Raw genomic sequence first — 13266 nt, forward strand, 5'->3', positions numbered from 1 at the left:
TGCACCACGCAGCGCGATTATGAGCGACGGTATTGCGGACGCTGAGTGAGCAGTCCTTTGGATTTGATCTCAACTCACTAACATGATACAGTCTCGATGACTTCTTCAAGAGCATTTGTTCCCGCCTTCCTCCAGAGCTGCGCTTGATCATCTATGACGAGCTTCTCACTGAAGATATGATGCACGACATGGCTAGCTGCGCGAGTCCTACCGCTTACGCCTATCCGCTCAACCACAGCACGTTCATGTACAAATCAACCCCTCGTTTCCTCAACCCGCGGATCTTGGATAGCTCTTTCGCGACCGAGATAGTCAAGGCGTTCTATGGCAAGTATACTGGTTTTGAAATCAAGCATCCGCTACGTATCGCGACTCTTCTCTAACGAGATTTCTTCAAACTCGGATATCACGTCAAACTCGCCAACTCTGTCCTCCGCGGTCTCACAGTCGACGGCTGCTTGCTTCCCCATAATAAGCACTTCATCAATGTCAAGCTGCTTCCCACCCAATTTGCACCGCTATTCCACGCGCAGCAGCGCCTGGCTACTGGTTTCCATCTCACCATTCGTCTATGGACCGACAATAGTTCGCTCTACACTGCAAAGGCGCACAACGCCCAAGGCCTGGCTCTACGTCGCACTCTGCAGGCTCTCAAGCCAGTTTTCGCAAAGCTGATCGCAAAGGAGTCCACGGCTACTCGTAGCGTCGTTTTAGAGGTTGCCCACACGCACAAAATCACGTTAGACATGGCACTGGCAGAGAGATCGTCGAGTAGCCTGGCTAATGAAATCTATAACTGGTGTTGTAAGTTGCTAGACACATATTCTTTACGCATGTAGAACGCGCTAACAACGCATAGTTTGAAGACCGACACATACTTTCCACAACAGTATAAAAGTTTATCCGATAGGTGCGGAAGTGCACGAGTGAGTAGAGAATGGAACAAGCAGATATGAGATTAATGTAAAGGACTGAGGCATTAATGATGAACGCGCATATATCAAGAAGTACAGCGGTTGGGTATCTAGAATCAGACTGATGGCGTTCCTCATCAGCTCAGTCAAGACTGACGACCTACTCTGTCATCCTCAGTGACCTTCACGATCACAGCCCCAATACCCGGCCCTTTACCCCAAACACGATGCGCTTCCGGAACTTCTTCCAACGCCCACATCTTCCTGATTGGCACCCGAATAGCTCCGCTCTCCAACATTTTGAAAAGGGCCACTAACTCCGGCTTGAACGTCTTTTGATCGCGATCAATGTAGTAGAAACTCGTCCGGTAAGGGCAAAAGGGAACCATGCCTCTTGCGAGTAGCTTTATAACTTGAGGTGGCTGACTACGAGGTTTTCCACCGGTGAGCAGGTCGAAGTTACCACCATAACCCACAAGAAGACCTCCCTTCGCCAGGATGTTCCAGCTTTCGTCCCAAGACTCGAAGCCAAGAGCATCGTATATGATGTCTGCGCCGCCCACGTCCTTCATAGCCTGCATCCAGTTCTTGTCGGAGTAGACGAAGGGCATTGCACCCGCTTCGCGGATAGCTGCGTGATTGACGACCGATGCTGTCCCATAGACTTCCGCACCTTGCATCTTGCAAAGGGTGAGGACGGCAAAACCGACACTGCCGCTGATACCGTGGATGAAGACGCGCTGGCCAGCGGAGATCTTAGCGGCGCGGTAGGCTAGCCCGTAGGCCGTGTTCCAATCTAAGACCAAGGCAACTGCCTGCTGCAGATCGAGTCCTTCTGGCACGCTAACGAGATGTTTCTCGGGTTGGTTGCATAGTTCGGCTTCCGCATCGTATTTTGTGAGACAAGCGACGAGGTCTCCAGCCCGGTATTTCGTGCAAGTCGATCCATTTTGGTGCACGCGGCCGATAAGCACATAGCCCGGCGTCAATGGTGCTTTCCTTTGCATTGGGTAGGCACCTTGTCGCATGGATATATCTGCACCGCCCATGCTGGCGTAGAGCACTTTGATTTGGACTTCGTTGGGGGAAGGCGCGGGGATGGGGGCTGTGACAACCGACACGTTCTCAGGGCCGCCGAACTCTGAGATCAGGACTTTGCGAATGGGTGTAGACATATTTTGTTTTGAGTTGAAATCTGGTCAGCGGTTTTGTGTGTCGTCCTATCTGGGGTGCAATCGATGGTGTTCGAAGCGCAACGTTGATGGAAGCTGGAATGATGGGCCCTGATGACTGCTGTTGCGCGCACTCTTATGCCCATCGAGCCTGGCAGTACAACAAAACTTGCGACGCCCATCGAGGCGGAGTATGGGCTGATGCGCTCTCATCCTCACTGTGAAAATGGGATGCGGAGAGTTCGTGGCTTCGAGATGGAGGCCTGACGCTGAGTGCGGAGAGACTGGTGGTCTCCTCGGGGAGATAATCTGCCCGTCCCACTGAAGAGGTTAGTGGCTTACTCTTTTAGAAGCTAGCCTCAGTCACTGACGGGGGATGATTGCCCAGGCGGGATCTATCCACCTTAAGAAAGGCTTTCAGCTCAGACTGCCGCCTGGGAGCTTATGCACGTCATCATCGAATTTGGAGTAATGCGCGCCAGTCGTAGATCCAATATGTGGGACGCGCTCTCACACCTTAGAGAAGACATTGTGCGAGCTCAAGTTCAGTGCATCGTCATCCTCACAAAAACAGCTCACCCTCAAACGAAGTATGGTATTCGGATATCGTCAGAATTGACATTGCTTTGATCCTATCTCTTCAACACCCCTTTCTTTCATACCTTATACTTTCCCTTCGCAGCTTCCTTGATGATGTCTGCTGCCTTCTCCGCCGTCGCATACACAGTGGTCATGATGTGAGAAGCTGGGAGAATCGGCATGACACTGGCATCAATGACCCGCAGGCCGTTAACACCATAGACCTTCAGTTCTTGGTCCACGACACCGCCATCTTCCCTAGCACCCATCTTGCAACTGCCAGCGGGGTGGTACAGCGTCGATGCGGTGCTGCGAATGAAAGCATCGATGTCCGCAGAGGCGGTAACATTGTTGCCTGGAACAGCCTCGAACGGATTGAGCGAAGCAATAGATGGTGTAGCAACGAATTTGCGAGCCCAGTGTACACCTTCGCGCAGGAGTGCTGTGTCGACTTCGTTACGGAGGAAACCTACATCTGCGACTGGGCGATCGAACATGCTGGATGAGTTCGCCTTTACGCTTCCACGCGAGTACGGATGCTGAAGTCCGAGCACCACGACGCCGTCGGCCCAGATGATCTCCATCATCGCGGAATCATTGGCTTGGAGCTTCTTGTTGAGAGAAGCAAACTGTGCCTCATAGCCTCGTGCGACTTCAGCGGGGGTATCAGCCGGGAGAGAGGCAGATGATCCACCTGCGACTGCTTGAGCCAAGATAGATTGCGTGGCGTTGGAATAGGTTTGAAGTGGCAGGAAGAGAAGGAAGTCACCGGTCGGGGAGGTTAGTGGGCCAGACTTCTCATTATCGTACTGCTCACGAGCTTGAGCTGCGAAAGTGGTATTTGATGCCAGGGTGTTGGTCAAAAGGGTAGTGTTGACTGTGTCAATGTCAGTGATTCCTCAGCTAAGCCATACAATCGCATACTTACGGACGTTCACTACGGCAACGGAAAGATGGTCATGCAGGTTGTACCCGACGGCGGGAAGATCAACGACGGTGGTCACATTGATGGATTCGAGCAGGGAGGCTCCGCCAATTCCAGAAACCTGCAACAATTGTGGCGTGTGCAACGATCCAGCAGCGACGATGACTTCTCGCTTGGCCTTGGTTTGTTGACTCTCAGCATCTGCAGAAGTCGAGAACTCAACACCAGTAGCCTTGACCGTATTCGTCTCATTGCAGCTTTCCGTAAGGACGCGCGTCACAAGACGGCCAGTGAGAAGATGATAGTTTGGACGCGGTTCGGCAGATGCATAGTAGGCTTCTTCCGCGGAGGAACGTGTCCAGTTCATTGGGACCATGTTGTGTGGGCAGAAATAGCCACCGAACGCATTCCCAGTCGCCTGGTCATTGATAGAGATTCCCAGTTCCTGAGTAGCTTGTACGAGGTTTTCTGAAATAGTCATCAGTATCTTGCCGTATGAGAATGGTGCGTCAAACTCACTAGTCGTTGGCCAGAAGAAAGGAGAGTAGGTTACTTCCATGTATCCTTCGTCGCCATGGTATTCGGGGTTGACCTGAATGTCGTATTCGGCTTGGATCTCAGCAGTTGGTGGTGTGAATTTCTCGTTCTTGACACTGGTTAGAAAATATCAAAAAAACTGTCGAAAAGAACAAACCTTTTTGAAGTACTTCAGGAAGGTCTCGAAGTTCCAACCTTCGTTTCCCAGAGTCTCCCACCCATCGTAATCAGATTGTGAGCCACGATCGAACACCATGCGGTTCAGCTTTGTCGACCCGCCCACGACCTTGCCTTGTGGAATAGAGACAACGCGGCCGTCTAGTGCTTGGTCCGGAGCATACGAAGTGTTCCAGTCATACTTCGTTCCTACAGCACCGCCTGCAAGACCTGGAATGGTGACGTAGTCCTGGTTCTGGTCGCTGGAGACAAATCAGCAACTTGATGGGCGTGGTGTTTATGAGACTTACAGATCGCCGGCCTCGATAACGAGTACGGTCACATCTATAACAGGACGACGTTAGTGTTTTCCGTAAACCAGGATACTGTATGAGCTTACCCTTATCCTCGGAAAGTCGATTGGCAACGGTAAGACCCGACGCGCCGGCGCCTACGATGACATAGTCGTATTCCGGAAGCAGGTCCTCTGCTCTCGAAACGAGCTGTGCATTGGAGAGTGGATGTGCGAAAAGACCAGTCGCAGAAAGAGCGACAGTCGCTCCGAGACTCAAAAGAGAAGGCATGATCACAGCGTACAACAGCAATTGTGTCTGTCGTCCTCACAGAAGAGTACTTGGGTATATGTACCTAAAGAAAATCGAGGTAACCGTAATAACACCGGCGGTCGGGCCGCCCGCATCTGCCGATGTTCAACACCAAGGGCCCAGCCGAGACCAGTCCATGATATTCGTCAACATATAGCGCATGGCGCGTTGGCGAGTTTCCGATTTATAATGGTTCGGCGGCTTTTATCCTGTGTACGCGATAGTTTTCAGGCCAAAGCAGATTAGCGGAGGCGGAGTCTGACGCCAGTAGATCCTCCGACCTTATCCGGGGAGTGAGCCGTGTTGGCGTTTTCCCGGGGCCGCTGGTTGTGTGCACGGTGTGGCTTGAAGGATCGGCATGATAAAGCCGGTAATTGGTTCGCTGCATCGGTTCGGTGCTTCGCTGGAAGCGGGCTGTGTTCAGTGGCTTGAGGGCGATTATGTCGTGCCTTGTATGAGGGCGATTATCGGCCCTGCCCAATATCTGCGGCATCTTGCTGTCGTGTTGCGGCACAGTTGAGTGTATATCACGTGTTTTCTGCGGTAGTGGACCTCGGCCCGGGCGGGTCTCGCCCAGGTGGGCTTGCTTGCAGCTTGCGCGTAGGCTACACGAAAACATCCGATGCAGATGCGCAATACAACCACCCCAATTTTGAAATACGAAGTCTCAGCCTGTATGAGACTGCCGATGCGATATGGGAAACCGAGCGATGTAAGGTTTGTTTCGCGTTAAGGTTTGGAGATGGATGTCAAGTTACGGGAGGCCTTTCGAGAGTAGCGCCCCTACACACGGGGTGCACTACTAGGTACTCAGGTGGCTATGTCATCGCTGTCGCCCAAGGACTAGACTAATGTTTGATGGCATCCATGTCCACTACGCAATCGTCATATTCGAACTCGGAGTTGCGTCGCGAGCGACCTTGGGTGGCCCTAGTTCGAAACGAATTCAGATTGATAGATAATCATCTAGCCAAAAGAAAGGCTTGCATGGTAGGTGTGTTCACTCACTTTCGTGTCCGCTGTAGCGCACTGTAAATCAATGTGATCTCAGTATTGACTGAATACCCTACGAGACTTATCTGCAGAGGTGAAGAACAACCCTAAAGACCAAAAGCACGAGACAGCAGGCATGTTCACGAAATGATTGAACGGTCGGTACCTCCTACCTGGCGAGATCAACGTGACTGCTCACACAACAGTGTACTCGGAATGGCGACATCGCCCTCAACAAACTTGGCCGACTTCAATCTAGATAGGAAGCGAAGTGTCGGTGTCGGTGGCTGTCGACCACATACTCCTAGTTTCGTCTTGGTCTGCCCTCCTCCCGGCTTCATCATCATCTGCCCCACTATCCATCATACCGAGTGCTTTCTGCCTCAAGTTCAGCACGACCATGAGATGCTCTGCACTCAGTCTTTCCTTTTTCCTGGCCGCCAAGATCTTTGCAGTCTTGATCGCGCTCTTGATCTGACGGCCATTGAAGTTGAGCTTTGCCAGTTTCTCCAGTTCAGCTTCTCCGACATCCACATCCTGCGCATCGATAGTAGCCAGGAAGTTGCGCCAGATTTGAAGGCGATCACTTTCTCCGAGCGAGCTGTAGCTCAGCGTGATATCGATCCGAGATTCGAAAGCCGTGTCGATACTGCGCATCCGATTCGTGGTCAGAATCATGATGCCTTTGTAGTATTCGAGTAGGCGAAGGAAGACTGAAACGAGCTCGTTGCGTTGAAGATTGTTCACAGTGCGCGCCTCCATGAACACATCAGCTTCGTCGAGAAGCAGGACAGCACCGAAATGTCCACACAGATTCAGCGCGTTCTCCAAACTATCCTCAACGGCACGCGCCGTCATTCCCAGATCACCAGCCCCGAGCTTATAGAGGGGGCGACGTAGGTGCTCAGAGACGGTCTCTGCGGTGAGTGTTTTACCCACGCCTCTGTTTATTGGTGTCTAAAGTCAGTAAGTGTCTCACAGACCGTGCGCACTGGGCTACTTACGGAGGGCCACAAAGCAGCATAATCATGCCTTGGCCTTTGCCGACGACGAAGTCATCGAAGGGCTTCCCTTGCTTGAACTGATCGCGGTCTACCAGAGCCAAGACCAGATCCTTCTCGTCCTGATCGAGGACTAAGCTGTCGAAAGCATGCTCAGCCCAAGGTATTTCGTGGATCTTAGTCACATCTAGTCTCTCCCACTTCTTCTTCTCAATGTCAAAACACTTGACATAGTGCACAGCGAGAAGGCATTCGTCATTGGTCATTGGTGAAAGATCGAGTTCGATTGGCGATCCCGGGGTGTTTGGTACACTGGCGGAGTAACGCTCCATGGATTGAGCCCACGTTAGCTGGCCTATCTCAGACAGTTTAGCGTATTCTGGAAACGGGATCGCGGGCTGGTATTTGTGGTATGCTCGTGCGTCAATAACCATCCGTTCGTCTACACGTTCTTCGTGTTGGTCGGTAAAGGCTTTGAAGAAATGGCCGCGTAGTGCTTCGAACCGGCGGCCTCGTTTGATGAGTCTTTCGCGGATAATCTTTTGATCAGGAAGATCTTCGAGAGGTGATACATCCAACGCAGTCAATGCTCGTAAGCCCTGATACTGGAACACGTGTTTCGGTTGAGCAAGAAGACCGCATCGCCTTCCATCCCAGTCAACCACATCGACGCCTATCGACCAGAACATCTTTGGCGTTGGGGGAGGCATGCACGTAAGGTTACAATATCGAACAATCCCAACCGAGTCTGTCTTGTGATCCAGAACCATCATGGCGGGAATAAGAACCAAGTTCAGGTCCTGGAACGCAACATGCCCGGTTGTCTTTACATCGCGGATCTTATCGAAAGACTCTTTGAGGAGGGGCTCGAGGACGTCCTGCAGTAGCTCTAGATGTTGCTCGGTCTCCGACTCTGGTTCGACATTATCCTTGAAGCTAAGCATCGCTTCCCATCGATGAATGAACGGAAGAAATGGCGGTGCAAACGACTTCATTTCATGCTGTGTCAAGCCTGGGTAACCTTCGAGTATCTTTTCTAGTGCAGCGTGAAGAAGCGTGCTGTTGATTCGTAGTTCATGGATTTTCCATTCATCCAGGACCTCATCAAAACGATGGTAGACGTTTACCGCGAAAGCTTCCCGTGCTTTCTTCGTCCGAAGTTTGTCTCCTGTAGCACCGTATACCGGCGGCTTCTCATCCACCCAGTGGTATCTGTTCGGATCCTCAGCGGTTGGGACGCGGTATATGTCTCGGTAGTCGCAGCGCCTGCCCGTCTCGACGGCCTCCGTCAGGTCGTCTGCGGCGGGCAGCTGTTCACCTGGAAGGTACGCATGCGGAGCGAACCCAGGTGGCGGACCCAAGCTTGGATCCCAAGGGCCTTGATACATCATCTAAAGTGGATTAGTGGGTCACTGGGAGTTCAAGATGCAGCGGTGGTGTCTAACCATCTGTTGGTTCGGCACAGGCCTTGCCCCGCGTGGTGTACGTCGCGATCGTTGGCTACTGACATCGTGTTGCGGTGGGATGGGAGGATAGCCGCACATCTTCTCAGTAGACGAATGTGCAAAGAAGTGAACGTTTGGATGCTCCAGCAAGGCTGAGCGTGGACAGGGGAGATCACGGTCGAGGAATCGCAAGTTCACAGTGGTGAATACTGTCGGAACCAGATGACAATGCTGAAGTAGTGATTCGAGTTGTAGAACCCGTCAAGCTTATGTCCTGAGCAGAGTCTGACGAGAGTGTCGCCGGATATATGACTACTAGTTGATGGATGCCTGATGAGACCGGTGAACCTCAGGCTACACAACAGCCTCCCATACAATTGGCTAGAGACCGTAAGCAATGCCCCGCACCTCAACAAGATTTCAACAGGGCAATAAGAAGGCAACAAGATAAGGTGATACGAGGGTCGCGCGTGAGTGGATTAAAGCACCTGATCGTACACTGCATCTGAGGTATGCCCAACTCCACCACTGCCGCTTGTGTCACTAGAGCCAGCACTAGCTCCCTCATTGAAGCCGCTGCCGTCAGTGCCCACACACTCAGAAGAGCTGTGGCTCCTAGGCGGAACACTCTCAGTTTTTCCACTCCCACTATCATCCTTTGTGGAACTTGTAGAGCTCGGATGTACGCTGCCTACGGAATCGTTGTTTCCGAAGCGCGTAGACTCGTGATGCGCAGAGGTCGCAGAGTCGTGTTGGATCAAATCTGGCCTCTCGTCGTATCCTGTGCCATAATGCTGATGATGATCGATCTGAGCGAGAGGACCAAAGAGCAAGGCCCGAATCGCAGGATCGGTCACATCCTGGACCCTGGGTGTATTCAAACCACGCGATCGGTATTTCGGCGGAAGAGGGATAGCAGTGTCTATTGGTTGCACAGGCTCGATGCTGGCGACTGGATTCAACTTGATGAGACGAAAGGGCGGCTTCTTAGGAGTCGATAAGCCCGCGGTGGCTTGCGAGGTTTCGTTGCCGACTGCCTGCGGTTCGCGTACTCGCCGATTGCGCAGTGCGGAGAACTAATGACCATCAGTGTATTGCAGTAGCCATTCGGTTTGATACTATACTATACAACACATTGTCGCTAAAGTCCACTGGGCGTTGGTGTAAGCTGGAAGCACACCAACAGTTGACGCGAAGTGAGGATACCGAAAGAGACTGATCGAAAGCGTAGAACAAACAGCAAGCGGATTAGCCGGCTACGTTACGCATACATTGCCATACTTGCAGCAATGTCATGGCTTCGTTCCTGGCTCGTGATACTTGAGGAGCCGAAGCACAGCCTATCCGAGGTACCGTGGCTCCGCATGCCTGATACGGAACGATCACGACATTGGGAAATCGTAAAGTTTGGCTCTTTCGAGATGCCCAGGTGGTGTCGAGGTCGAACGTGTCCTTGTGGAGCGCACATGTTGCTGTGTCGCCCAACACCTCATGACTTGATTTGGGACAGCATGTCTTCCTCCGATTCTTCAAGGTAGTACATGAGAGGCCGGAGCGGGATTGCGGGTTGGACTGGTGAAATTCCGGAGGGACTCAGGAGGTGCGTCCGCAACCTTGGGATTACCCCGCGACGACGCGTCAGTACGATCAAGTATAGACTTCCGAGCGTACCCAACCACACGCTCCTACACTCTGCGTTACGACGATGTCCGTGATGATAGGTGGCTTGATGGTGGGATGTATCGAGGTGTTGAATGTGTTGGTCGCAGGAGACACGCCCAACCGTTAGCAAGAGCGGCCAGCGCTTCGCGCTTGCGCTAGGCCAGCATCATCATCGCTCGCACATTGACTCTGCTGCACCACTCTTTCACGACACACTGTGAGATCCCATGCCACTGTTTCACGTAGGGCCGAATCCTGCGATAACAATTCAAGATTTCTCGACGCCTACATCACGCAGCGATGCGAACCATGAGCAGATCTCCGAGAATATGACATCATCGCAGTCTGGCCTGCCACATTGAATACGAAGCGCAAGGGCTGTCGGATGGTCAACCCAAGTCTAGTATGAACTCCTATACTGAGCGAAAAGAAAAACAATACCAGATGAAGCGCCGTAACATTCATCGCTCGAGTTACTTTGCTATTCGCACTGTAGGTGAAGAGCCACTTACAGTGACCGAGCGGTATACAGCTGGGCCTTTCTCCTGGCGTATCAATGCCAGAAAATTGCGCATCTAGGGATGGTCAGCGCCTATAATCTGAGACACAGAGCATCACATCTTGCCACAGACTGCCACGTCGACGGCACGTGACCAACTCGACCCTTGTGCAAATCACTTCACCGCTCCACTCAGTAAACAAGGCACCATGGCAGGATACGAGAGCGGATTGACAGCATGCGATAAGTCATAGCTGACAGTTGGAGATCTATTTACGCATAATATAACTGTCATGTGCAAGTCCATTCACTCATCAAAAAAAGTTTCGCGATTTATAACTCAGGGTCTGGCTGCATCCTGTTGAACGACCCCACGGACCCCTGCATACCTCAATCCACGGCACCACTTAAGCTCGATACTGGGCTACTACGTCATACCTCTTTGCAATCGCGAAGTTTGCCATGTGCTACCACAACTATTCCCAGCATAATGGGTAAGTCCTTGTGGTTCGCGGTGCTTTTTGGGGGGAGCAGTTATTGTGGAAGTTAGCTTATCTGACGACTGAGTTTGTAGTTGCGGCCATATTGGCGAATCGCATACGCAACCATGGACGCTGTGCGACACAGCGATTCAGAATCTGAACGCGCTCCGAGGGCCTAACTCCCCACCAATCTCCTCGCCCACAGCAAACTATGCATCACCACCAAAGCGCAGCTCATCCACGCGACGCTTCTTTTCGCTGAGCGGACAGCTTTCGCGGTCTTCCACTAATGCGTCGACGAATTCGCGTCGCGCCGTTTCGGGCCCGTCAGGCACGACAACGCCCCGAACCTCAGACTCAAGCTCGGGGTCCTACAACTATACCATGGCGCTGGATTACAGCACCTTGCCAGACCATCAGCTCGCAGCTGTGAAATGTGCAAACCCTATTAAGCGCACGCATGTTAGTAGGGACATGGTGGTCTGCAAAGATTGCGCACGCGAGATAGGCCATATGCGCAACATGATTCAGCGATACGACAAGACCGGTAGCATACGTGGCACCGCCGCGTTTGAGAAGTTCTTGAAGTGGGAGGGAGAAGGCGGAGGAGAAAGGGAGGGCGACTTGACCGTGCCAGTGGACGATGACAACGATGGTGGGTCGTTTGGGGCTAGACAAGCTATTATCATGGGCCATCCAGAGAGTCTCATGAACGCGGAGGGGCCGAGGGGCTTGGGGACGCTCGAACGCGAGGGAGGATACGACTATCGGTATTGAACAACGAAATGTGTGTTGAAAGAGTCGGAGTGGGGGGAAGCGGCATGTAACGAAGACGTCTCTAGGTTTTGTGGATAGCACGGATAGCACTTACGCAACCTTTACATCGCTCCAAGCTCAATGTGGTCCGGACCCTCCCGCAGCTTACCACTAGCGTGTGATGACATGCAAGTATGACTTCATATATGAAGTCTCCTGTCCATACTGCAACAACGGGACCACGATGAGCGCTGATCCCTGCGAGCTGTGATCCATGGATAGATCATACGACAATCGAACGACGGGTCGGCCGCGACGGTCTGGTTGTTCCGCGGTTGCCATATGCATACATACACAAGACCCACGCAGACTATTTCCGTTAACGGACCCATGCATGCCAATTCCCGAAATCATGCAAGAGCTGCAATGCTTATGTCAGACTTACACTGATCCACTGCTCTTCGTACGTTCTGATTAGCTCGGTGGTAACCTCCTCCATCGCCTCCCTGTTGTCTATCTTCAAGACAGATACTGTACAATGCACGCACCCAAAGATTGCGCATTACCATTTGCTTACAAGGAAACGGAGTTGCGCATCACTAGAGGCCACTACTTCGGCGCCTTCCGCCGTCTGCGCCACCTGCCTCCAACACGACGCATCGAAGCTTCCACTTTCGGAAGCAGCGTGATGATAGACGGCGACTATGTAAGTTTAAAGCGAGTCCTAAGTCACGAAAATGCAGCTGGATAGCACTACTGGCTTAGAAACTATGTCTCAGCTGTCTGGACTTCGCACAAGCACCTGGATAGGAAGTCTCCGAATAGGAAGCCCCAACGCAGATGTGATACAAGAGTGAACATGATGATCACTTCCAAGACTGTGTCGCATCGTGATTTAGAAATCTGTCACTTTAAGGCTCGGTAAGTTTTGCCGACGGTGCTCCACTACTGGCTGCATTGATCTGCAGTACAGTCCTAACGTAATCCTGGCCGAACGATTCTTTGCGACTCAACTGTCAAGTACTTTGAGGCTCGACGGGGAGTTCCGATACGCTGTGTGACCTGCACCGTTTGATATCCAAGACAGTCCAGAAGCGCTTTGGGTACCTAGATAGAGGCTCCGCGGAGCCGTGTGGCCTCTGCACTAGGCGGGCACCAGCATGATGTACCCGCACCTTCGCTTCGCACTTCCTGGTCGACTCGAGATCTCGATGCGATCTTCCTTTTCAGGCGGTGATAGTGGAGGTCGCCTCTCGTTTGTCGGTTTTGCCGTCCGCTACGAACGACGCTGTTGCCTGCTATGTTCGGAAAACAATGGGGCGGTGTCATCTTATCACCGTTCCAGGTTTCTACATGAAAGTACGGTGCTTACTTCCGCGATGCGTAGTGATGAAATCGCGACAAAAGCAAAGCATTGGTTCGGCCTTGTGTCCGCAGTCTTCGATAGACGTCCTGTTCGGTTACTCAAAACAGACATGATGTTACGTATCTTCGTAGGCCTTGCTACTTCTCATCGCGCTATGGAATTGTATTGGCCCGG

The 13266-nt window shown here is 52.2% G+C and overlaps 4 protein-coding genes across 4 annotated transcripts; 1 reads left to right on the forward strand and 3 right to left on the reverse strand.

The window, feature by feature from the left end:
* Positions 1 to 1060: 1060 nt before the first annotated feature.
* Positions 1061 to 2089, reverse strand: J4E90_005608 (uncharacterized protein; the record flags this gene model as incomplete). Its single annotated transcript, XM_051435161.1, has 1 exon — positions 1061 to 2089. One exon carries the CDS (start codon positions 2087 to 2089, stop codon positions 1061 to 1063), a length of 1029 nt encoding a protein of 342 aa, XP_051291185.1.
* Positions 2090 to 2742: 653 nt separating this feature from the next.
* Positions 2743 to 4867, reverse strand: J4E90_005609 (uncharacterized protein; the record flags this gene model as incomplete). Its single annotated transcript, XM_051435162.1, has 6 exons — positions 2743 to 3542; positions 3594 to 4058; positions 4110 to 4236; positions 4285 to 4546; positions 4595 to 4628; positions 4684 to 4867. The coding sequence occupies 6 exons, from the start codon at positions 4865 to 4867 to the stop codon at positions 2743 to 2745; spliced, it is 1872 nt and encodes a 623-aa protein (XP_051291186.1).
* Positions 4868 to 6136: 1269 nt separating this feature from the next.
* Positions 6137 to 9623, reverse strand: J4E90_005610 (uncharacterized protein; the record flags this gene model as incomplete). Its single annotated transcript, XM_051435163.1, has 4 exons — positions 6137 to 6824; positions 6886 to 8273; positions 8816 to 9403; positions 9609 to 9623. 4 exons carry the CDS (start codon positions 9621 to 9623, stop codon positions 6137 to 6139), a joined length of 2679 nt encoding a protein of 892 aa, XP_051291187.1.
* Positions 9624 to 10950: 1327 nt separating this feature from the next.
* Positions 10951 to 11747, forward strand: J4E90_005611 (uncharacterized protein; the record flags this gene model as incomplete). The annotated part of the gene is made up of 2 exons (XM_051435164.1): positions 10951 to 10982; positions 11063 to 11747. 2 exons carry the CDS (start codon positions 10951 to 10953, stop codon positions 11745 to 11747), a joined length of 717 nt encoding a protein of 238 aa, XP_051291188.1.
* Positions 11748 to 13266: the final 1519 nt, after the last annotated feature.

The sequence above is a fragment of the Alternaria incomplexa genome (assembly GCF_024043165.1).
Source record: "Alternaria incomplexa strain BMP 0042 chromosome Unknown scaffold_7, whole genome shotgun sequence".
NCBI lineage: Eukaryota > Fungi > Ascomycota > Dothideomycetes > Pleosporales > Pleosporaceae > Alternaria > Alternaria incomplexa.